Source organism: Gymnogyps californianus, chromosome 5 (assembly GCF_018139145.2).
Source record: "Gymnogyps californianus isolate 813 chromosome 5, ASM1813914v2, whole genome shotgun sequence".
NCBI classification, from domain to species: Eukaryota; Metazoa; Chordata; class Aves; order Accipitriformes; family Cathartidae; genus Gymnogyps; species Gymnogyps californianus.
Window position 1 is genome coordinate 45885970 of NC_059475.1, and position 25241 is coordinate 45911210.

Below are 25241 nucleotides of genomic sequence, written 5' to 3' on the forward strand. Positions count from 1 at the left end.
CCATTCCTGTGTCTTTGCAGTGCCCAGAGGAGCCTGGAAAAAGAGTTGGGCTTCCCCCCCTCCCCTTTCTTTTTTCTTTTTTCTTTTTGCTTTTTGCTTTTTTCTTTTTCCTTTTTTTTCTTTTTCCTTTTTTCTTTTTTTTTCTTTTAAGCTAGATTTCTGTTTATTTTTTCTCTGTTAGTGAAGTTTTCTTTGACTTCTTTTTCCTGAAAGACACTGGACAATGGAAGAACTAGTAGGATTGTAGCCTCTTGCTCCCCTAGAAAATGAAGCCTGCATGACAAAAACGAAACAGGAGTGTGACATTTTGGTAACAGTCCATGTAAGCTGCTGAGGTGGCAGGGTGTGCTCAGGGCGAAGTCTCTGATTTTTTTGATTGAGGACAAAGCATCTTCCTTCCTTAGTTCTCTGCATCTCCAAGGAATTTACCAGCAAATTCAGGGGATACTGTCCTTGCTGTCCCAAATATTTCTAGTTTAAAAAAGCAAAACCCTCTTGAAGAATACATGCAACTTGCAACCCTTTTGTATCTGTCAAAGCCAAGGCTAAAAACTTGTCTGGCTTTGTAGGTCACCTCTAAATTGGCTGTGAAGTCTAGCTTAATGCAGTTTACCTGTGGAAAGAGACCTAAGATGACCTGATCTACTTGCTTGGCCCTATTTCCCCCTCCCCCAGTCCCCCTCCCCATATAACCCCTCCACTATTCTCAAGTTTTTAATCCAAGTTCTTAAAATATCTTCTTTCAGAAGCTGTTGCTCTCAGATGACAACACAAGGTGCCATTCAGTAATAAACACTTAGTTCTTTCTAGTGTTTTTAATTTAAATGTTTTCAGTGAGGCCAATCACAAAAAGTCTTTGGCCTGGTACTTCAGAATCACGAGTTTGTTCTCTGTTGTGGGATTTGAAAAAAAAACAACCAACCTTAGATACTTTTTCTTTGCATTCTAGTTCTGTCTCCTTTAGCAGTCAGTTATTCCATGTAACCATGAGGATCAGAAGTGTGCTTTTCCCTTTAAATGGAAACTGAAATGCTCCTGTAACCTCAAGAGCCATTTGGTGGGAGAGTTGGCCCTGGTGCTTACTGAAGACCGAAGACGTGATCACTTGGATAGGAGCTCCTGTTCTCAGGGACCGAAGATGTGTGGTGGATACCTCTAGAAACTGCAATGCTGTTTTCCCACACAGCAGGAATTTGTATTGAGCGTTGTTGTTTTTTCTGTTGCTCAGTGGCAGCTCTGAACAGCTCTGCTGGTCAGCTCTCTGCCAGTGAGCGAGTGGGGGAACCCTGAGAACATCTGTTACAGGGACGATGCAGTGAGTAGGCTGAGGTTCAGTGACCCCCGTGAACTCTCTCTGTCAGCTTGTTCTTTCGTGCCAGTTCCTAAAGTCGCTTGCCAGAGCTTTCCTCCTTTGTTGTTTCTGTTAAGCAAGCCCACATATTAGGCCATAAGGAGAAACAACACCACTTCTGCTAGAGATTGATTAGTGCTTCACAAGCCCATTTCAGCTGGAGCCGGCTAGCTGCAGCGTCTGTCAGATCCCGTCCCACAGAGCATGCCTGCTCATCGCTGCATCCTTCTTCCCCCAGTGCCATGCTCTAGGGCAGTGTGTTCAATATATGGTCCAGGCAGCCCAGGGAGCCTGTGAGGGGCCAGAAAGTGGATGGTGGGACCATTACAGTTTAAAAAAACGTGTGTCTGTCCAAAATCCCGTTGTGGAGATATAGATAGCCATGTGCCCCAGGGCTTGGAAGTGGCAGGCTGTGAGGTGACATCCTATGACAGAAATAAAGGTTCATAGTAGTCCTCGCTCTGCTGAAGTCAGTGGCAAAACTCGCCTTGATTTTAGGAGATGTGAAGATTGAACTCCCTGATTTAATCAAGGCAATTCTAGCTTTTCCAGGCTGCCACAGTCCTGGGAGAGGCGATGGAAACTTAAACAACTGATCAGAGCCCCAAGGAAGGTGCAATGGAATAGCTGAGAAGACAGCTGCTGGTAGTGCTTTCCAGCACGGGCTGCAGTTCTAGTTTACATACAGCTTTGATGAGTGTTTTTCTCTCTCTGTGCCTCAGCAAACAAGCAGTGACCAAGACCCACACTTGGAGAGCTGGGAGAACTGATCCGTTAGCACTTTTGCGTCATATTGGATGTGTAACTTAGTTGTGCCTTAGGCTATTGAACAAGCTGCAACTCGTAGCTCACCGCCCACTCACTGTGGTGATGGGCACTAAAAAAATACTTGAGCAAGAGAGTACAATGTCCTTTTTTATCTCCCTCAGGCCTAGACCTGAATTACAGTCTGTGCCCTAGAGGCAAAAGGCTTCATGTCTCCCTGTGGGCTGAGCCAAGCCTTCGGCGTTGGGATAGGTATGGTTTTGGATGGAAGCACAGAGGCAGAACGCTGGCCAGTGACTAGCTTCCTGCGCACACAATCCATCTCTCTGCTCGCCCTTTGATCACCCTACTCTCTCAAAACAAAGTGTATCCCTGAACATCAGGACGTTCCCTTTTTTTCCATTTCATTCTTTTAGCAAGAGGGCAGCTTGAAGCAGTTTTCTCGTTCCACGTGATTCACAAAGAGAAGTGGTTGAGACACGCCAGGAAATACGCCAACACGCAGGCAGATGAAAGTCTCCCCCCGCTGCCAGGGCTCCGTAAAATACCTAAAATACCCTTCGATCTCGACTGGCGGCCCCACCGCTCCTGCGGTGCGCGCCCACCCTCCCGGGGACAGCCCGCAACCCCTGCAGATTGCAGGTGTGGCCGCTTGCAAACAGTCACATCGAAGCCCCGGTGCTCGCCTACCCCCTCGCTCGGCAGCGGACCCGCCCGGGGACCCGCAGCCTCCGCGGGGAGCCCGGGCCGGGCGCCACGCCGCCGGGGCCCGGCAGAGGGCGGCCGCGGCCCGGCAGTGCTGCGGCGCCGGCGGGCGGCCCCCGGGGAGCGCGGCCGCCTCGGGGCCCGCCCCGCGGCCCGGAGCAGCGCCGGCTCGGCGGCACTGACCCCCTCGGCGGCGGGGCGGAGCGGGGAGGGCGCTGCGCCGAGGTGCGGGAGGGCCGGGGAGAGCAAAACGGCCCTCAGCGGAGAGCTGCCCGCCCGGGCAGAGGGCAACCGGGCCGGGCGAGGGGGCTGCCCGCGCCCCTAGCCCTCTCTCTTCCTCGGCGGCCGCCCCCGCTACGCTACACAGGGCATTCCTGTCCAGCCGCCTCAATGTTCCTTTTAACAAGCCACCATAATTGCTTCCCTTTTCCTTAGCTGTGTTGCCGCCCTCACGCCTCCCTGGGAGTGCAGAAGGGAGCCTCGGATCTTGCGCACTGGCCTCCTGGCACCTGACTGTGGGTCGGTGCAGGATGCAAGTGTGTCTAGAGCTCTCATGAGCTGTGGACATTAAAAGATTTCAAGGACATTTCCCCCCATTCATCCCAGTTATGTCCCCTGCTAAAATAGGTTAACGGTGTCTAATTAACCACTGCCCATTGTCATGCTGCATAAAGATAGCATCCTGGCTGTTCTCTGAGCCCTGCTACTTTATCTCCATTTAGATCTCCGTGGTAGTCCATTAAATGAGAAAGAAACAGTTTAACAGAGATGATGTCTACATTAGAACTGCCTTTCACCCTTCAGCACAGAAGTTGCAGGCAGCTCAGAGGCAGCTCAGCTGTACATTAGGGGATGGGGGGGGGGGAAGCCTTGGGTTTGAGGTTTAACCCCCTCTCATTAATGTGGAGGGAGGATTCCTGCTGGCCAGAACTGAGCAAAGACAACACTCAAGAGCGAGATCAGATCTATATCCTCTGCCCCAGGACACAGCTAGGAGAGAGACAGGTATTCTCTACTAGGAGTTGCATAACATGGGGTTACATGGGGTCTGTCGGCGTCTTCTGCCCAGTTTCTCAGCTATTCAACACCCTGAAATAGAGGGGGTGTCAGCAGCTGGCCAAAGCCAGAGGGAATATTCTGGGATTTTGGTTATGTTTGGGAGCACAGACAGCCTTGCAGTGAAAGGGAGTTTAAACGGAGCTGTCCAGATGATGGGGTTGGTCCATGTTCTTCGGCCCTCCAGATGCAATGGCCTTATCAGAAGAAACAAAAGAAACAGAGCTATCGCTGTCTCACAAAAACTGGGGCTGGCTGGTGTATAATACAGCAGACTGAATGCATTTCTGAGCACCGCTCCCGGGATTGCATTGTTTTGTTTGCCCTTACTTGGGTGGCTGTATCTATAGTTCATACACAATTGCTCATTTTGTAGGCGCTTGTAGCCTCCCTGGGCTGTGCCTCCTGCTGGAGCAAACAAACCAGGGCAGTGCACTTCTTGTGGCTGAGAACATAAGAAAAGAGTAGGAAATCTGTCTATGCTGGCTTGAGTTTACGGTCTCGTTTCTTCCATGTCTGCTTTCACTCGCCACTAGAAAGCTGCACCCATGTGGTGAATGAAGAGGATGCTGCGTACCCAGGCCTGGTATTCCTGAAGGATGAAATGTTGGTCTGAACACGTTGCAATTGGCATTGATAAGCTGAGCCAGTTCTCAGGAAGGGGTACTCCACGATGCTTAAAGCAGTGTGCTAACTTCATGAAGAATGCCTGTGGGGCTTCCCATAGCATCTGGAGAGCAAAGAGACAAGCAGGTGACTGGTTCTGCAGAAATAGTATCTCCATGTATAGCTTAGCCCTTGGCTAAGCTTATGGAATGGACAGGGTTGGAGGTAGGGCACCTTTTGAGGATCTGTTAATGACTTCCTTTACTGCCTTGAAGGTTTTTAACCTTAGGACATGAGGCAAAGCTTGTCTTTTCTCTCAGGGTCACTTTGTTAGGTAGATTTAGGTAATGCAATTGGGCCAAAAAAGCAAGATTAGTCAGGAACAAACAAAACATACTTTGTGAAAAATTTTTTTTTCAATCTGAAACAAGGAATGAAAAAGTAATTTAGCATCAAAAAAAAAGAAAGGAAGCCTTATAAAAAAAGAAAGTAAATAGTAGGCTAGTTGGTATCTTCTTTACCTAATAGCTCAATCATTAAGGCCACAGAGAGTGTAAAACATGCAATTCCTTCCTGTGCTCCAGAGTTTTCATACTATATTCCCAGACAGTTCTCCCGTGAGCTTATCAGCTGGTTTGAAATGCCAGTTTGATCAAATAATGCTATTCCAAATCATATATTAACAAACATATCTAGTGCAGGTAACTGGAAGCGGATGTCTCACCTAAACAGAACAAGTATCATTTGTAGCTCCTGCTCTAGTGCCGTTGGTATTTACATGCTCTGTATAAACCATAGTACTGTCAGCGTGAAAGACTGGCATCACCCACTGCCACCTTCGGACCCTGTGGCATAGGGACTAGGGTGTTCTCCCTGGGGGGGGCTGACCGTGGGGCTTTAGTTTGCCCCAGAGAGAGGGGGGAACTGTCTTGTTTGACAGGAGAGTGTTCTAACACCTGGGCTCTGGGTTTAAAGGGGTCAGTACTATTCTCCCCTCCCGGTTTATGAATTTGTTCCCCAAATTACTATTTTTTCCAATATAGTGCAGCTATTTCATAATGAAGTATTTGCTTATTGCCCTGAATAAGTCCTTCCCTAACATAACAAGGAAAATTTGAGACAGCTTTAAGTCTCGGAACATGAGTGAAGTAGTCTCTGCCTCTAGGACTAACATATGACTGCCTTCCCTGTGGGCCACCTGGATACCTGTCATGACAGGGAGCTCAGGAAGAAGAAACAGAAATTGCTTACAGGGATAGGAGGAGTGACCCTCTCCTGGGAAGTATAAACATGTGGAGTGTTTCACTCCTGCCTGGGGACAGGAGATGAGCAAAGATGGAAGGAGTGTAAGTACTGAGGAACAGAGTGTTATTTGGGGCTGGACAATTATCAAGAGTAATGGGATCATGCTAAGAAGAGGTTAGATTGAACCTCCAGGAAATCATCTCACTGTGCAGGGCTGTGCAAAGCCATCATTTTGGATGTTTCAGCTCAGTGAGGGCAAGGCTCTGAAGACAGGGTGTGGGAAGCAGTTCTGTGAAGGCAGAAGGGAGGGATAAAATAGGATAAATCTTGCATCATCTTTCCATCTCTGTCTTCTCAGATTCTAAACTCCAGTGAGAGCTGGTGGTGGGCTCTCTGAAGCCATCCCTTTCTTTCTCCATAGTATCAGGGGGTTCACAAAAAGTGCTTTGCACTGCCACTGGGGAGAAGGATGGAGCTGGACAATTACTCCGCAGTGGAAGAGCTCTTTCCTAAATTCCCCAGCTCCATTGCACTTCTGCCTCTTCTGATGAACAGAAGGGTGCAGATATAGCTGAAAGCCCAGATGCAGTTGTCACCTACACAGCTGCAGTTCTGATTATAGCAGTTGATATTACTGGGCTCAGATCACCGATTCAGTGTAATCTTTAGCTTCTCACAGACTGCAAGCTCCAGGGAGAGCAGTGGAGGCAAGGGGCTTTCTTCTCCTCATAGCTAGACATCCGCTGTGCCCTGCTCCTGGCTCTTAGAAGAGCAGATTATTCGCAGGAGAGCTAGATGAGGACCATAACCTGCTAGACCAGAGAGCAGATGAGGAGAGGCCTGTCCCATCTCATGGAAGTGCTTTGAAAGGAGCAGTGCAAGGCAATGAAGCAACTTCTCTTACATCTTGGTGTGTCCTGGGACAGTGCATGTGGTGGGGGAGAGCCCCATGTATTCTTTGTCATGGCACCCTGACTTCAAGGGAGGGGAGAATATTTATTCCCAACGCATAGAGATGAAACTTCACTCTGCAAAATGGCCAAAGCAATCAGTGAGTGATGGAGTATCTGCTAAAAAGAAACCTGGCATTTAATTAACTTTTCAAAGTGCTGGTTCAGCAACCTCCATGTTTTACATTTTGAATATTGAACAAGCGTCCCTAATCGGGACTGAATTACTTCTGGGCTTGCTGGGGTGGAGAGCAAAGGAGCTGCCATTTGCCAGTGCCTCCCCGCCACGTTATTATTATGAACTGCTGTTAACTCAGCCAGATCAACCCTGATTTACTGCAGCGACAGCATGTCTGACCTGAATTTGGCCAGCTCAGGTGGGGCTGCTAACCTGCAAAGGCAACCAGATAATCTTTATGCACGACCAGGGGGAGGAAGGACCTGTTGATCTCTCAGGGGTAGGTAGACAAAGTATAGCATCTTCTTCACTCCTTAATGTGCCGACCTCTCTACTCAGGTAAGGCAAGCTTTACCTGCAGCTGATGGCAGAGGGGATAAAAAAGTATCTGAGAAGCTAAAAAATCAGGGAGTATGGCTCTTGCTGTATCTGGGCATGGCTGTCTTTTTGGACCCAAATGGTTCTGCTTCAATCTGAGGCACTCAGGGACTTTTTGATACACTGGTTTAATGGTCACTAAGAACTCTTTAAAGGTGTGATGTGTTATATCAGACCTGGTGTAGGAACTGTTTTGCACTGTAACAGTGATACAGGGAAAGGTGCAGTTTTTAAATTTTCTCTAGCCTTTTCTAAGCATAAGCCTTTCCTTGTCTTGCAGGTCAGGAAGAAAGCATGCAGAAGAAGTAGAAGAGTAAGTTCCCATTGTTGCTGAGACTTCTTCCACAACTTTTACATCTGATCTCATGGAGATGGGACATGCAACTCTAACCACCAGTACACCAAGATTTGGAACTTAGGAAGAGTGCAGAGCCTGGCATGAATTCATGTCATGTGTCCTGGGATGGGGCAAGGCTGGTCACTCTATAGTTCCCTGGATATGGAGTAGGTGATGGCTCTGTCACTCCCATATGACAGAAAGAAGTAGAAAGCATCCGCCTTCCTCCCAGACCCACCCCAGGCCCTACTGTCTGCAGCCTAGGGGTTTGTTTCAGGTACAAGGCATCTTGCTTAAGCACTCTAAGCAGAGATTTCTGCTGAGTCCAGCAAAGAGGGGTATCGAAGAAGGTCAGTCTGCAGGCTAAGCATACCTGGGAACTCTCCCCTTGACAGGCCATGAGGCTTGTGGGGAGGAAGGGGACACAACAAGATGCTTTTCTGGGCTTACAATTGAAATTCCTTCTTCGCTGTGTTTTGCTGCAGCCATCGTCTCAGACAGCAGAGCCTGGAGGCATCAGATGATGGAGGAGGTAAGGTATCACCTACTTGACTGCAAGAAGTGCCTTCATGCATGTCTGGGGGTTCTCCAGTAAAGTGAGCAGAGGCATCTTGTAAGAAATTGCAAGGAAATGAACCACCCTGGGGGTAAACAAATGTGGGAGCTGCTTATGTCTCCCCAGCTGCTGAATGAGGGAGAGAGCACAAAGGAGATGGAGAGGAGGATGAGGAAGTCAACCTGTTGTCTAACTCTGGCTCTTCATTAACACAGAATGATAAAGCACCTTTGGGAAGAAGGGAAGTGTCAAGGACACGCTTTTCTCTGTGATTACCTCCACATGGAGAATAGTGGACTGGGGCAAAAAGAGAGCTAAAAGAGCAATAAAAGGTTAAGAGCAGGGAAAGAAATCACTGCTGTCCCCTAGTTTGGGTGATAGTATGCTCTACTTAAAGCCTCTCATGTTTTATGGTAACATCATTGTCTTGTTCCCATCAGGACAAGTGCCTGCACCGCTTGCTTCAGGTCTCTGTCATGAGGGAATTCTTAATTTAAAAAATCTGCTTGCCCTAACCCAAGATCATAGATCATAAGCTAAACATAGGCATTGGTGGGTAATCCCATCCCATCCCTGTGCAGGCTGCTGTGAAATCTACTGGACTCCTGACTTAGCACTAGTTTTCTTTATAGTGTATATCACCTGCTCTGCTAGGACTGGATGAGCCAGGAGAAATCTCAGGAAAATTCCACAGTATGAATTTTGAGACGAGCACTAGAGAACTGTGGGGAGCATAGAAATTCATTAAAGTCTCTAGGAGCTACCTCAGTTTTCAAGGGCTAAGAATTTTATACAGTGTATAAATTTTATACAGTGTATAAAAAGTTGCATCTGTAAAATATCACCAAGCATCAGAAGAATTACCAGGAGTCACAAAGGATCAGACATCAGCATGGTTAATGAGATTAAATGAAGACTTATTTGGGTCTTCCAGACAGATTAAGCATTGCAACATATGACTGCCAGAAGTGGCACCTTTATAGCATTGGCATCTTCAGAATAGACTTAATTTTCCCCCTGGGAAGTTTCTTGGGCTTCTTAAATTTCAGCGTATGTCACTGAGGCTGATAGTCTGTTCTGAACAGCTCTTTGACTGTTTGCATACGTGCTGTCCTTCTAGTTGAACCTTGGTCTTATATTCAGCGTATGATAACTGTCTTTGCTAACCAGGCATAAAAATGCTTGCCACATGTTTGCAGCATGTGACTTCTAGTGCTCCAAGACCTTGGGTAACAAATACAGAATAGAATTGATGCAGAATGTGGTATGAAGACATGGCAAGTCCTAATACACTTCACTTCTTTATCTGTGCCTAACCTATGGTTCACAGTTGAATTTGGATTGTTTGCAAACCAGAGTTCAGCTTTGGATTAAATCTATGTGTTAGAAGAAAGATCCCACTAATCTGATTACGGTTCCTACCCAGGCAGTTTCTGGTACAGTCGGATACACTGGGTGGTGGATCTAATTTGCATATGGAAAATCTCTAAATGGATCAGTGCATTGCATGCTTGTGGTCCTATTTCTACAGGGAGATTAAGCAAGCTGTTCTGGGAGAGGAGTTTTCTATGTGGGCTCAGAAATTGCAGTGAAGAAAAGTGACATATCAACAAACTCCAGAACCTAAATAAAATTACTTTTTTGAATAAGCAGAGAGATACAAATAACTGCTCAGTGTAGAAGGCAGGGAGTAGTATGCTGTGGCTGTGCAGTAAGTTGAGCCACATCGGCCTCCCCTTCACACAGAACTGCACTTGGGCTTGTGTCCTTAACTGTAACAGTAAAGCTCAGATTCTAAACATACAAAAATCAAGACATTGGTGTATGGATCCCCAAGGATGGGTCACGGTTATTTTGTGCTGCATAATGTGTTAGCTTGTACACCTTAATATGAACAGGCGCAGTTGCGTAATGATTGCTGCTGTCAACCAATACATTTGGATCGCCTTTCTTTAACCTATTAGAAAGCTGAGCTGTACCATTCCATTAACATTGTTTGTCCCCCATCCAACCTTTTCATAGCAGAATGAAGGACAAAACTATATGCCCTTAAAAAGGTATTCTTGTGTATTTGAAATGTCCTCAGTTGTGATCATTTGTACATCAGTAACACCCAGAGGCTCAGAATTTGGAGTCCATTGGAGAAAGTGTTAAAAAAGCATAGGGCCTGGAGAGAACCCAGTTTGGCATGAGGAGAATGGAGGAAAGGTTGTACAGCCAAGTGGAGACTTTTGAGCTTAATATGCCTTGTAGTTTCAGAAATAAAAGTAGAATTCTCTCACTGCTCCTGGCCATTCACCCTGTGCATGAAATAATAGCATCTGATTCCTCATCTGCATGGGAGTTTGGGAGAGAAGGACAGTCGCTTCTCAGGCTGTGTGGAAAGACTGAAGTAATATGGGAGATTGTAAGTGGGTGGACCAGACAGGGACATGCATGGGACTGTCTACAATTTCAGCCATTCCTTACAGTTGCACAGGGAAACCCAGAAGGTGCAAGTCATCCATACTGCGCAATACAAACTGTTGAAATACTAGCAGTGAAGTACCTTGGCTCAGGTCGTGCTCAAAATTAATTTTCTCTAATCCATATTTCTTCTTCATAGAGGCTAGTCCAGGACAAGAGAGCCACTTTAAAGAGGAACCAGTTCTGAGTTATAGGAAAGCAAAGACTTGTGTTTGACTAAAAGCACCATTTGCTCCTGTAAAACTCCAGGCTGGAAAGGCTGTTTTGAAAAAGTGCAGTGTCTCTCCAGAAATAGGTATGAAGTGTCTAGTTGATGGATATTGGGGTTTCCTATAGCACCCGCTGTGAGCTTAGTGTCCATCCTCCTGAACACACACTGGTACATGCTAGTACACAGGCATAGCAAATGGATAACGGACCTTTGCTAGGTGGATGTGTGTCCTGCTGAACCTTGTCATGGGGGGGCCCGGGTCCTCTGGATGGTGGGAAACCTGCTTTAGCAGGATTTAATGCATCACAACTTGAGGAATAATAAACCTTCACAAGCAACACAAAAGTGTTTAATTCCTAAAGGACAGGCCTAGTTGAGTCACTTTTGGCCAGGGGCAATTGGGGGCTTAATGCTGTGTATGTAGCAATCTGGGCAATCTGAGAGAGAGGAGTTTAAGGGTAATTGCTCAATTTTCTGTCCATGGCAACAGGGGAAATGGGCAGCAGTGACTGAGCTCTGTATGGCAGGGAAACTGCATGAGATGGGAGATGTGAGAGTATCAGTGGAATTTAAAAAGTGCTATCTGCAGAGCACTGCTTCCTTTTCTGTAGCAGCCAAGAGCTTCTCCCAAGTGCAGACTATTCTTTGTCATGAGGTGGGAGGGAAGACAGAACAACCAAGTTCACATTGAAGGGCTTTCCCCTCCCTTTGCTCCTTTCTCCAGCAGGGCAGTAGAGTCTCCACTTCGACTTTGCTTGGACATTTCATTTGGCTTTACTCTGCTTGTGTGTCTCTTTCTGGCATGCAGCTACAAAGGGCTGTTTCCTGTTGGGGTGAGAAATGCTGGCATCTCCCCCCATCAGCAAACTGCTTTGTCCTTTTGGCTAAAAGTTTCTTTGTTGTTCCTTTCTTGTCCACCAGTTCTGCACTGCTGAGTTGCACTCCCCCAGATGCCTGTCTCCTCACTACATTGCCCTTGGATTTTTCTCCTCAGCACTCTGTGGAGGCTTGTTAGCTAAGATTGTCATCTCTCTCCCAGCTATCCTCCCCCCACAGACTATTGCCCCATCTTCAGAAGTCCCTTCCCCCCTGGATCTCTGTTACCCTTGGGATGCCTAGCTCCTAGAACAGAGCTTTTCTTGGAGGATTGGGATGTGATGTGTGATTCTTTGTCTGCCGGAACAACGGCTTGTTATTTTAAAGCAGGTAGTGTGTGTGAATGAGACAGCTGATTGAAATGAAAGCCTGACTATGCTACACAGACAACCCAAACCTGACCTGCAGGTGAGGAAAGCTGCCAGGAGATAGTCACTAGATCTGTGCCCTCAGGGCAAAACCCCTTCCTGCCTGCTGGGAAGCCTCCTCAAGTAAGCAGAGCTGACGATTAGACCTCTCTATACAATGTCAAATCTCTAGAAGGACTTCTTACCCTTCTGGCATGTGCCAGCAGCTCCTTTGCATTTGAACAGGATAGGAGTCCAGGCTCTGTGCACAACAGAGGAGGAAGTGGGCATATGCCATGGGCCCCACATCCTTCTGGGGAGTGATGTCTGTCTGTCAGGTGGGAGACAGCCCTCACAGGATATCTGGCACCTGGAATTCACAGCTATAAAATATCAAACACCTCTTGAGCTGCATGCGAATATGCACCAATGATAAAATTGTTCCAAAAAGAGCTGAGAATAGAGCACGGTGTGGGTTATTGTTGGCTCTGTCATTCCTGATAAAGTTTGCCAGTTGCTTCCCTGGTGAGCTGCTGTTTTTACAGAACACACAAAGTGCTGGTGGATTCCAGGGGCCATGAGCTGCAAGGACAGCTGCATTGGCTGAGCATGAGGGTAAGAGGAGGGCGGAATTTGCAGGAATAGTCAGGGAGGTGGCCAGTGGGTACTTCATAGGCTCAGCAGGCGGTGATGGAGTGGTTTGTGAAAGGCTAAATGGACGAAAAGTTCTGAGCATCAGTGAAATGGAGACGGAGTGAAAAACATGGTGTTTTGGAAGTGGTGTGAATGGGCTGAAGAGAGGGACCTGGGGCAGAGAGTGACAGTGACTGCTGAGTTTCTGGGATTCTGCGCTGTGGCTTTGTGTGTGGCTCTGTCAGCACACTGCAGTCCTACCCTTTGCTGCTCCCCTAATGCGCTACCCCAAGTCTCTGTGCAAGGTCAGTGAAGGGCAGACTCAGCCCAACCTGATGGTCTCCACTGAGCTGTTGGTCCAGGCCAGTTTGACCTCCTCCAGTGACTGCTGGCATTGTAATCTAGAGCCTCTGGTGTTCAAGGAATGAACAGCCACAGTGGGCAGGGGGGAGCAGAGAATATGTCCCAAGGGATACGTCTGAAGTCCTATTTGAAACAGCAGACCGCTGGCCAAGGGACAGTGGGCAGCTTAATTGCAAGGGAGCACACAAAGCTTGTTGGGGGCTGAAAATGATGGTCTGGGTAAGCATCTTCCATCACTAAATTCTGCGATATGGTAGATACACAGTCATATTGGGTCTGTGATTGCTGAGTCCGTAAGTGTAGTTGACGGACTAGGTTTACCTAAAATACCCTTTAAGAAAAAGCTCTTGAAAGATGATTACAGAATTGAGACACCGTCATTTAAAACTGCCTGAGGCAAACTCCTTTGAAAATTGCAGCAGTGGAGGGACAGAGAGAGAACCGCGTAGCCCTTGATTGTAGTGTCGTTCCCTCAGGACCCGTCCCCCCTCCCCCTCAGTTTCTCATCTGATATGAGAGAGAGCAGCAGTAAGATTCCTCATCTGTCTTATGAAAATCCGATTCTGAGTGGCTCTGATCAAACCCGGCTGGCTGTCAGCAGCGGTGGCCTTGTGTGGAGGGAGGGAGGCTTCTGAGGAGTTGCTGGATGTGGAAATGTCATGGGTGCTGCCGATCAAAGAGGCATTTTTTAATAAATATATATAAGAAAAAATAAAAAACCTAAGGATTTAGCATAAAAGAAATGTAGTTTGTCTTGTTTTTCCAGCATAACATGAAGAGGATGAAATAGAATCAGACACGCCTGCTCCCGAACATACTTCCACAGGAGCATCCTGAGAAGCTGCCTTCCCTGCCACAGTAATGCTCTAATGCAAAATCACTCATCTCCAGCATTGTTGAGGAGGGTTTTGTGTTTCTGAGTTCACCAGACCCTCCCTGGGCAACTCATGCCTTCTCATCTGCTGCCCCACCACCTTCTGAGTGTGTTTCAGCAGGGGAATACTGCAAAGGAACAGGGAACAGCCTTTGAAAAGAGGAAAACAGATGTTACTGAAAAGGAGGGCAGGCATAGTGCTCTGTCAGGGGGCTGTTGGTAAGGCTAGGAGGTGTGTTACCACTCTAAATGCTGATAACCTCAGAAATATGGTGGACTCCAGGTCCTGAGCCTGGCCTCCAGTCTCTCCTGTCTTCTGCTGCTGGTGAACAAACCTATGCATTAAGAGATTCCTCATCTTTAAAGCCATCAGTGTCTGCTCTTCTTGCACAATACAAGCCATGGATTACTGCCTGTTGAAGCCCTGCACTGAGCCCAGCAACTCATCTGATGGGGCTGTTCTGTGCCCTGTCTCTCTTCACACTTCCCAGGGGTTGAAACTGGGCAGAGGCTTTGTGTCAGTAGCAGCCTTGGGAAGTAGCAAATATGCCTGAAGCCTGTCCCCAGCAAGCTTTCAGGTGAGGAAGAAGCCATGCCATGCCAAGCAGTCTGTGAAAGCACAACACTATTGAAGCAAGTAGAGTGTCTTATGGACCACCCGTCCTCCCAGCCAGTCAGCCACCTCGCTGACAGTATCATCAGAGCTTGGTGGCTGAAGAAAAAATTATTTTTTCTGATGCAAGGCAAATGCATAATCTTTTAAGGCAAGGCAGGAGGGTCAGTACTGAATCTGCTGCATGACCTCCCCTAGATCCTGTGAATCCTCTAGCACCCACTGACTGTGTGACTTTTCCCATCAGCTTGGCCAGGTTGTGCTGTTACCATTCTCTTCTCAAAAGGGTGCTTTAGGACATGGGACACTCATGTTATCTTCTGCTTGTCTCAGCTTTTAAGGCAGTGCCCTAGTAGCTGTGGTACTGCCTGCTTTTCGCTCTGCTGTTTTCACCTCCCTGCTGGCTGATCTGGCAGGTATGCTGTTCCGTATTGGCCTACCAGTAGGGCAATTTCAGTCAGGGAAAGGCATCCCTATGAAATTAATGTCCAAGCATCCAAAGAAGTGTTCTTTATCCTCTCCGTTTGCCTGCTGCTCTCCTGAGAAAGCTTCCAAGAGGCTTCAAGCTTGTTTGTGTGTTCAGCAGAAGCTGTCTGTGTCCCTTGTTCCTTATGTTTTTTTGAAGATTTTTTTTTGCCTGTTGCTTTCCACTTTTTTCTTTTGTTTTTTTTAATTCTCCATTTTTCCACTTAGAGAGAAAAATTATTTATTGCATTGAGATGCGCTAATTAAAGCCATTTTCTGGTATTTGGTTACTGAAGTGTTTGATGTCTCTCTGACAAGACCATGAAATGCACGGAGTGTCCACAGGGACAGAATTTGCTGAACACGGTGCTTTGTAAATGAGGGGACACAGTGTCGCAGCAGCTCATGAATATGAAACGCCCATGATGCTACCTCAGTGGACTTGGGAACACAGATGAATCCTGTCATGTGCTAAATGAGACCAATTTCTTTCACTTAACTTCATCTTCAATCAGACCTTCTTCCATTTGCCTGTTTAAAATTCCCCAAACGTGATGTAGAAGGTAACAGCATTCAGTAAAACAAAGTTTTGCAGCAGCAGAGATACTATAATTATTTCAGTTTTACATTTTATGAGCAAGCAACTTAAACTAAAGTTAGTTTCATTCTTATGCCTGCTTAGTGGCAGGGGACTGCCAGCTCCAGAAGCCACTACCCTCTTTGTGTTCTCTCGATATGGTGGTGTGTGGACAGGGAGGGCAGCACGGTCCCCACTACAAAAGTGTCCACTCTGAACTGGCCTTTGAAATGCTCACCCACTTGGGGGAAGTGAATCAGACTACGTGAGATGGAGTCATGTTTTTTAGGTATCAGGGTGTTGGCTCGGGAGACTCTTAAAGCAGCTCAGGGAGAAAGTGGCAACCACACTGCTAACTGCAGGCCTAACCTGGGACATGGTTTCTAGATCCAGCTCTGCCACTGATTTATTGCCTGACCTTGAACAGATTCTGTCTGTCCCTGCTAACATGCTGTCTTGTATCTAACAGAGAACTTAGTTCTTTGGGGCTAGGACCAGATCTTACTGTGAGCTTGCAGGATTTTAAGGGACCCAGCCTGCAGGTGTTGCTACTAAACCAAAAATCAGCTCTGCCTGGGAGGCAAGTGCAACTCACCAACTTGCAGGAGCAACTGGGTGTTAAGGTGGTGCAGTTTCTTCTACCTCCTGCTTGTTGCTTTCTGTGGTTGTCTTCCTCAGCTGTCAGTAAGTTATTTGCTAAGAGGTAAAAAAGGTGATGGTTACTGCATGTACTTTAAAAGCTGCTGTTCCTGGCTTATTGTTTGGCTATCTGCGTGTAGCATGGGTCACCCTCAGTCTTTCCCCTCCATCTTTTCCTCCTACCATCCACACACTTCTGCCTTATGCTATTGATGTCTTGCCATAACTTGGCCATGAAGCTCTTTTTTTTGTAAGACTTAGCCCAGTCCAGCTATTGTAACAAAAATACTATTCTTACTTATATGCTGGGGCTTAGATGTTCTGAGACAATCAGTTTGGTGCAGTATAACTCGCCTGTTAGCCAACACTTGGTACTGGTGTCTCCTACCCCACCTTAACTTCTGCATGGATACACTCATTTTGGTTTCATTCTTTGTTCACCATCATCTGGGAGATGGAGGGGAGTTTGCACTGGTCACCTAGTATTTGGTGCTCACTGAGTTTTTCACATCTCTACCATGAGCAGTTTCTAAAGCCAATATCTTGTTTCTTTATGGGCTGAGAAATCCATGGGGAAAGGCTTTGTCTTACTCTATTCCCAGTCATTTTGAGCCATAAAGAGAAGCCTCATCCATTCCTCCTTAAGGTCACTGCATGCACTAAGTTTTTATGTTCCCCCCTCCATCTTCTGTTGCATACACTCATCTCTTCTGCTTGTAAAACACTACCTGATGTGTGTGTCTACCTATTCTCCCCTCCCTTCAGCTAAAATGAAAGCAGGATACTCACTCTCAGGGGGAGAGTGAGTGTGATTTTTAGGAGTACTCACTCTGGGAATGTTATCCGCCATATGAAATGGAGATTCAAAGGAGTTCTGTCTGGGGGAGACTGGTTGAGGGAGGTGGCACAGGTAACAGTACCTTGCAGCAGAGTGTTCAGAGGCCAGCTGGGAGACCAAGGTTGGTAAGATGGTTTGTACTCAATTTGTTCCCCTTTTAAAATTTTTTACTAGTAACTCAACTTTTATTTTAATGTTTCTTCTTATTATTGTCATATCAGTTTGTTCTGATTTCAAAGTCAGCAGGAAAGTGGGAGAAGAACAGCTGAAGCTGTAAGATTTTCATGTTGCTTCTGAGATTTGCCTACAGTTGTGATTAAAATCGGTTGGTATTAAAGACTATGGAAGCTGCTCTCTCCTCCAAAATGCAGCTGAGTAATGCAACCTTCCCCCCCCCTAGAGCTAGACTGCCGAGAATCACTTTTTGTTTCCAGGTTTTGAAGCTAACCCTTCTTCTCAGCTGCAAAACATTTTCTTTTTGTAATGCACAGGCCATTTGTTCACTTCATTGCAGTGACCTGGTAGCTGTGAAAGCATTTCCTTTTGCACACAGGCAGCTCCTTAGCATGTAGGTACATTGTGCAGTCATTTCTTAGGTCTACCTACATGGGCACTGAATTCAGGCATGAGAGCCTGGACGGTTAAGTATGTGTCAAGATTCTGCACCAAAAACACAGGCTTATGGAAAATGATCTGAAGCCCCCACAATGAACAGGGGGGGAAAAATGTGTGTCACAGAGCAAAGCACACAGAGTGGGCGTTTGTAATGTAACCTTGTCATTGGGAAAAAGCTCCAGTACAAGTGTGGGAGGATATGGTCCTGCAAAGATTTCTGCAGGTACTAATGTTATATGTAAGTAGCCTCACTGCAGCTAACGGTAATATTGAAAGTAGAGTGTATGCCTGCACTCTTGCAGCACAATAGCCCATGTGCTTCTTCCCCCTGCAGTTGACATAGTGCCATGACTTGGCTGTGTTACCAGAGCTTACTGGAAAAAAAAGATATAAGTCCTAAGAAGAGCAACAAAAACAATTAGGGGGCTGGAGACTGAGTGAGGGGAAAGGTTGGCTCCTTGGTGATAAAGTGAGAACTGAGACACTTTGCAAACTGTACACAGAGAGACGGGAGAGGGATTGTGGAGAGGTGGCACCATGGGAATTGGCAGAGGGAAGAGGAAATTATGAGTAACAAGTGAAATAAAGACCCAAATATTTCAGGGCTGATTCGCCACTGATAGCAGTTAGCCTGGGGAGCTGATATTTTCTTAGAATTTGTGACATTTTTGTTCTGTTTCCTGTCAGTCTCTGACAGTCCTAAAGGGCATTGCTTCTGCCTAGAAATGGACACATCATCCGCACTTTGCAGTAGGAACAAGCATGCGCTGGCCGTTGTTGGAGAGGCTGGCAGGAGCTCCCAGAGCGTTTCCAGATCTTCTGTCTGAAATATTTTCAAAGTGTCTATAAAATATTGGAGCCTTGAATTTCTTTTGGAAAGAATTTCTACATGATTGCCTGGATTTTGCTAATACAGAGTAGAGGTAGCATTCTGCAAGGGGTTTGGGAATCTCTCCATGGAATTCAATGGCAATGAGATAAAATCAGCACTGGAGAATCCAGGAGTGTTTGGGAACCTGCAAAATGGAAGGGACATCACTGATCCAGGCCCTAAGTTTACCATTTTTTTCTAGTGGAAAAAGAGGTCAACAAAAGCAAAAGGGAACTGGGAAGAGGAGACCCCAGAAATAGCTGCCAAAATGAGCACTGAGTGAAGAAATTCAGTTTGCTGCAAACACCTTCCACATTTCTGCTGTCAAAAGAGGATAAGGATCTGACCTCCTGCTACAGGGAATGCTGCTCCGTGGGTGAGAGCAGCTCTGTTCCCAGATAGTTCTTCATTTAGTTGTGTTTGCTGAGCAACATTCATAGTCTCCTGCTGAAAAAGATAAATTAGCTCGGGAGAGATTAGACTGTTTCTCGTTCCCATGCTCGTTTGCCTGGACTTAACAGGGCACCTCTGCACAGTGCTTCATTCCTCCCCTTGGACCAGTCTGTTCCCTCCTTGGTCTTTGTTGCTTATATACAGGGATGTTCTCCCACATAATCACTGAGCAGGTTTTACCAGCTGCCTCCACAGGTCAGTCTGTCTGTCCATGGAGATGTTTTTGTCCCGTAATTGCATTTTGCTACAAGTTTTACCAAGAGCTGGGAGCCCCTGCAGGGAAGAGCCAGCGGGATAGCAGCTTCTACTGTGTATTGTCCTGACAAGCAGAGGGGGGAGAGATCTGCCCCAAATGCCCAGCGATGCACTGGTGAGGCACTCCTTGCACGTGCCGCCTCCGTCTAAGGGACAGCCTGGGGCGTGTTGCTGCAGTTTCCCTTTAAATGTCTTTGGATAGTTTGCCGTAGTTGGAGAGCCAGCTCTCCAACTCTGCAGGCACCTGCTCCTTGGGTGGCTGGGGAGCTAGAAGGCACAGCTCTGCTGAGGCCGGCCAAGCTGTCACTGCCTTTTGCTGTGGCCAGGCTCTCGCGGCAGCCCCTGTCCCGCTCGGCCTTCCGCCAGGCAGCCAATTAGCGAGAAATCCCACTGTGTGGCCAGCTCCGAATGGCCACTGTGCCAAGGCCCGGGCTGACCCGTGCCCTGCCGCAGCTGGGCGAGGGCTGCCTCCCGCCCTGCCGGCCGGCGAGCTGGGGGGATGCGCAGTGGACGTTCAGCGGGAGAGGGCAGCTGAGAGCCTGTGAAGCTCTGACAGGCGGCCGGACAAGGGGCTTTTCAGGAAGACCCTGCCCAGAGCCCTGAATGCCATAGCTGGGAACGTCTCTCCAGCTCCTGAATATTCGTCTCAGCCTGGGCTGCAAAACCGGGCAAAGCCAGGCCCAGCTGCCTGCTGCCATCCAGCAGTAGCATGGCCGCTCTGCCGACAGAACCGGGAGCAGCCTGCTCGCTCCAGCGCCGAAGGGGCCAGCTCTGCCCGCGCACTGTGCAAGTGAAACCTCTTCCCAGAGCCGAACCACCAGCTTCTCCGCGGTCTGAGGGCTTAGGGTCTCTGGAGAGCCTTTGTGGCCTTGAGTCTTTAAAGGAGCTCTGTGCTGGTGTACTCTGTCCTTGCTTTGCACCTCCAGTTACTTTCCCTTCTCTTCCTCTCTCCTTTTTTGCGCTCTCCATCTCTAACTGCTTACAGCACTTTGTCAAAACAAAAAGCATGCAATGCTGTCAGAGCCTTGGTCCTTCAGCAGGATTCAGTGTACACCCAGTTTTTCCTCCTCTCCTCCATTCTTTTGTCTCTAGTATCCTTTTTAGGTGGAGTAGCCATAGTCCTTGTGCTGGGAATACCCAGTGACCCAGACATCAGCCATTCCAGGGTCACACTGGAAATCATGAAAAGGTTTATGACATTACAACTAGATGCATTTTCCCTAGCCTTTGTATCTGCTAGACCACCAGCACTTCCTTCCTCAGCTATCAGGAAGGTCACAGGCCTCTGCACAGCCTGAGGCCCTGCCAGCAGCTCCTTCAATGTGTAGTTTTACATGGCTTCTCTCATTTTGCACCCCGCATTTCATTTCTAACAGAGTCTAGGTGACTGGCAGCTGAGCTGAGCAAACGATAACACATCTCATAAGAAGCAAATTCCTGCCAGTCTTAGGATGATAGCAAGTAGGCAGTAGGGTTTAGTGCAGCTGGCTTCTTTCAGCTTCAAGGTTGTGTTCAAATGCATGGTCCATGGCCTATGGAGTCCTACCCAGTCCAAATCTGCTCCTCTTGCAAGATTTCTTTTGACCCCAAGCTTCAAAGCTTTATTGCCTTGTTTTAATATTAAACAATATATTTTTAATCATTGCTAAATAACTCTTGTGTTTTCCTCTAATAAGAAACAGGCTGTTTCATATCTGTGAAGCAAGGGAACCTTTGTCTCTAGTGAGAGGAGAGCACAACACTCCCCACTTACTGCTGCTGCTTTCTCTTGTTGCAGACATTCCTGTGATCCCTGACTTGGAGGAAGTCCAGGAGGAAGATCTGGCCATGCAAGTGGCAGCTCCCCCCAGGTAAGAGCTCTGCCAGGTGCTCTTGAGGCTCTCATCAGCAGTGTGAAATGGCTGGTGAAATTAAACTCCATCTTATCTTATGCTCTCTGGATGTCAGCAGCAGTGCCATTCAGCAGGATTTGGTGCTGTGTGTTGTGGCAGCAGGACTCCAAGCTGAACAGTACAAACTTCTTGTTTCCTATTACACAGAGAAAGCAATTACTACATATTCTCTCTCTCTATAAAAACCTCTACATTAGAGTAACATACTTGATGTTGCAAAATCAAACTCTCAAAAGTGAGGAATTGCTTGATTTAAGGTTGCCTGTATAACCTCAAATGCCTCCAGTACACATGCATTACCACACACACTTTGATTATGCATGGTCGTAGGCTGCTTTGCCCTCCACAGGATATCCTTCTTACTCAAGTGCCTAGTTAATTTGCAAAGTACAATCTTGTTGTTTGAAGGTGTTATCAGAGTGGTTTTGGGGTTAGCTCAAGGGAGACCAGCAAGTTTTAAAAAATGAAAGTTTTGGGGGTTTTATCTTAAACATATCAGGAAAGTCTTCTCTCCTCTGTTGGGCCTATTGCCAAGATCGCAGACTGGGATTTCTGTTGACCCTTATTTGGAGGGGTGGGATATCTTACTCCTGACCACAGATGCCTCTCTCACAAGTATGGAGTAGTTATTGTAATTAAATAGCTGTTAACAAAAATGAATGACACTTTACAGTAGTAAATTTAAAATTACTTTGTCTCTCACCAGAGTTCATTTCTTTGTTTTCTCTCTTTGTTATAATCCCATCTGTTCCTCCTCTATCCATAGTCTCCCTGAAATAGAAGACAAGTGATTTTCATGGACAAACACAAACAGAAATTAAATTAATATAGGTCTTTTCTATAGTATTGCATCACCTGTGAAGGGAAGCATGGCACAACAGTATGTTACTCCCCTACACCGTGTTTCTCTTTGAAGGCTACATTTTAAGAAATTGTATTTGATATCTGTGACTCAGCTCAGACATGGAAATCACAAAGTCCCTGCTATTCTATAGCTTGTATGGTGGGGCTCTCAGAGCCTGCTTTGCTACAGCGCTGAGGCTCTTTGAATGTTCACTACAGTCCTGTTTTCTTTCTGGCCCTTGCAGCTAGTCTGTGGATCTTCTCTCTGGCTTGCTATCTTGTCTGAGGGAGTCCGTGGTTGCTCCACATCCTGTTTTTATGCATGTGCGCAACCTGGCACACAGATTTGTCAATGACTGCTCATTTGCTGAATGAGATGTGCTTCTATCTGGGGACATCCATCTCAAGAGTCCACATGGGCGATGTGGACACTCAAGACAGGTGTCACCAGACTACTCTTCATGCCACCCTTCCCCTCAGATGTCCTTCCACGCTTAACCCGGGCTTGTACTTTGACCCTTTCTGGTTGCAGTGTGCAGGTGAACCGAGTGCTGACCTACCATGACCTGGACAGAGATCTAATGAAGTATGCTGCCTTTCAGACTCTGGTAAGTGGATGTTGCTATGGGGTGACCGATGTGACTCCCTCTCCTTCCAGGCTCCTATCATCCTCCACAGTGATACTCGGCTGCATAAAATACACAGCCCTAATATCCAAACAACTTGCAGTCTGCCTGCAAGTCTGTTCCTCTCTGCAGTGTGGCTTTCATGCTTGTTTGTGTCTGTAAATAGTGTGGGTATGGTATCTGCTGCACAGATGAGGCTCCTGCTATTGTCCTGGGCAAAGTATATGTCCCTTATGAGGCAAATGTGCCTATCTCTAGCAAGACCTACCTGGTGAAATGACGGTGTCCACTTTCTCACTCTCTGTAAGACTGCGACTCTGTGTGTGTGTGTGTGTTCATAGGATGGAGAGGTTGACCTGAAGCTTCTCACGAAAGTTTTGGCTCCAGAACATGAACTACGAGAGGTGAGTCTTTCTTTTGTGGGAACACCAACAAGGCAAAAGCTTCTTATGTGTCTCAGACTGTACTTGGAAAGTAAGCCTTTGTCAGTGGGGTGGAGGAGAGAAGTGAGGAGGAGCTTGTCCAAGATGATGGAGGTTTGATTTCCCCAGCAGATTATTTTAAAGATATATAGGGCTTTCTCTGTGTGAGATTATGGCATCGCTATGATTGGCCCCCTTCAGTATGAAAGAGCTAGTAACGAAAATGTGAAGGGCCTAGCACTGTCACAGATCTCTGCAGAAACAGTGTTCTGTTGTGTGTTGTCTTTTGGTAGCCACCATGAGCTCCAGGTGGTTCTACAGGGCAGTGCAGAGGGCAAAGATAGAAAGCATTTGGGGTTTGGGCAGAGGGATGTTTTAAAGCAGGACAGAACAACCTCAGTAAAACTGGGAAAGCAGGAGCTCAGGACTTGCAACAAAGGATTTCTGCAGCTCAGAATTGCAGATGCTTCAGCAGAAGTGCAGAAGGGTAGAAGATTTTTATGGCTCCTCTTTACGCCCTGCCTGGGACTATCTAAGATTAACAAGTATCAAAAAATCTGTCTTTTACGGAATTTTGGAACATGAATAATTCTGTCAACATCTTTAAATTGTAGCAGGGATTCACATTTCATTCTGGCTAGGATTCCTGTTCTAGCCTACTGAATCTGGGACTTCCCTGGCCGGGGCAGTTTCTCTCTTTGCTCTTCACCTTGACTGTCTGGCATTGTTCAGATACCTTTGGGTGTCACCAGTAACATTTCAGCACGTTTGTCTTTTTCCTCTTGGTAGGATGATGTCAGCTGGGATTGGGACCATCTCTTCACAGAGGTGTCCTCAGAACTAGTGACTGAGTGGGACCTGGGCCAGTCTGAGAGAGAGGACCACCTCAGTATGCCCTAGAGCACTGGCACACCAGACATCTCGTACATGCACCCGCTGCGAATAGTTTAGCACTTTAATTTTCTATTCACTTGTTTGTATTTGAGAATTTATTTCAGACATGAAAATAAATAGGACCTTGCTTCATAGGAAAACTGGCTTGGGAGAAGTTTTGGGTATTTTGTAATAAGAATTTTTGTTCTCACGCAATAAAATATTTACTTATGAACAGTCACTTCCACCTCACTAGCACCTTGGCAGATAACTGCAATGGTCGTTCTTTCCTCTATGGGAGTGGCCCATCTTACAATGGAGTGTGGTTTTCAGTGACGGCTATCAGAGAGGCTTAGGCTGATATGATTTTTTTGCCTAGGACATCAAGATTACCATCTTCCTCACAACAGATGCCACAAGTTGTCAGGATATCCGTTTTACATTTCATCCAGCAGCCTCCAGCCATCCCCTGCTAGTTTAACCTCTCTCCTGGAACATTACCTCTGTATTGACTCAGAGGAAGCAGCATCACCTATTAAACTGCCAACACCACTTCTTACAGCACCTCTTCTTTCCCTTGAGGTTTCCCAGCTAAATTCTGACCAGGCCTAACCCCGCTTAGCTTTTGCAATCAGATGAGATCACAGCCTGAACGGAGATAGCTTCAGGCAATAGGTAGTTTGCAAAGAAAATACTGTTTATTCCACGCATGTGAAAGAATGGAGCCTGCTGCTCTGAAACAAGGTAACTCCCTGGTGGATGTCTCCTTGGAACCAAGTAACCCACTCTTATTGTCATCTAAAGAAAAACCCATTTAGCTGTTAATGCCTTGTCCCTGTAGAACTGTGGTCATTATTTGCAGGAAACAGTAACGTTACTTCTAGGCCACTGTCCTTCAAAGCCTTGTCCCCCCCTTGGAGAATCTTGCTATATACTTCTGGGGGGCAGTGCAGGTGCTGGGAGGAAGGCTTGCTGTGCTGCTTTTCTTAGCTTGTTTGGTCCGTCTAATAGAGCACTGCATTCCCACTGTTGTACTGACAGCAGGACAGGTCAAATAACTCACTGTGAATTCAGTACTCTGCAAAATTTCAGATCAGAGTTGATATGCCAAACAATTCTACCAACAAGAGAGAAGCAATTGGGTCCTAGTCTGGAGCCACCAAAATAAGGGAGGCTCATCTGTCTCAAGGAGACACTAAGTTTTTTACAACCAAGAAATCTCCCTTATAACTAGAAAACTAGGTGAGACAGAAGCTTGGGAGGCCAGTGTAGGGAGGATAATCCAAAGTCTTTCTCTGAGCAGAGTCTCCTGTTTTGGTACGAACAAACTTCCCAGCTGAGCTAGCGTTTATTTTTCTGTGA

General features: G+C 46.8%; 1 protein-coding gene across 2 annotated transcripts in view; it reads left to right on the forward strand.

Annotated features, from left to right (window-relative positions):
• IFT43 (intraflagellar transport 43) overlaps positions 1-24086 on the forward strand; it is a 45718-nt gene extending 21632 nt beyond the window's left edge. For both annotated transcript variants that reach the window (XM_050897689.1, XM_050897691.1), the window contains 6 exons: positions 7515-7547; positions 8057-8103; positions 21001-21073; positions 22491-22566; positions 22926-22988; positions 23796-24086. In XM_050897689.1, the coding sequence (XP_050753646.1) occupies positions 7515-7547; positions 8057-8103; positions 21001-21073; positions 22491-22566; positions 22926-22988; positions 23796-23906 (403 nt within the window). In that variant the 3' untranslated portion in view covers positions 23907-24086. The remainder of the gene's footprint in view (positions 1-7514; positions 7548-8056; positions 8104-21000; positions 21074-22490; positions 22567-22925; positions 22989-23795) is intronic.
• The last annotated feature ends 1155 nt before the right edge of the window (positions 24087-25241 follow it).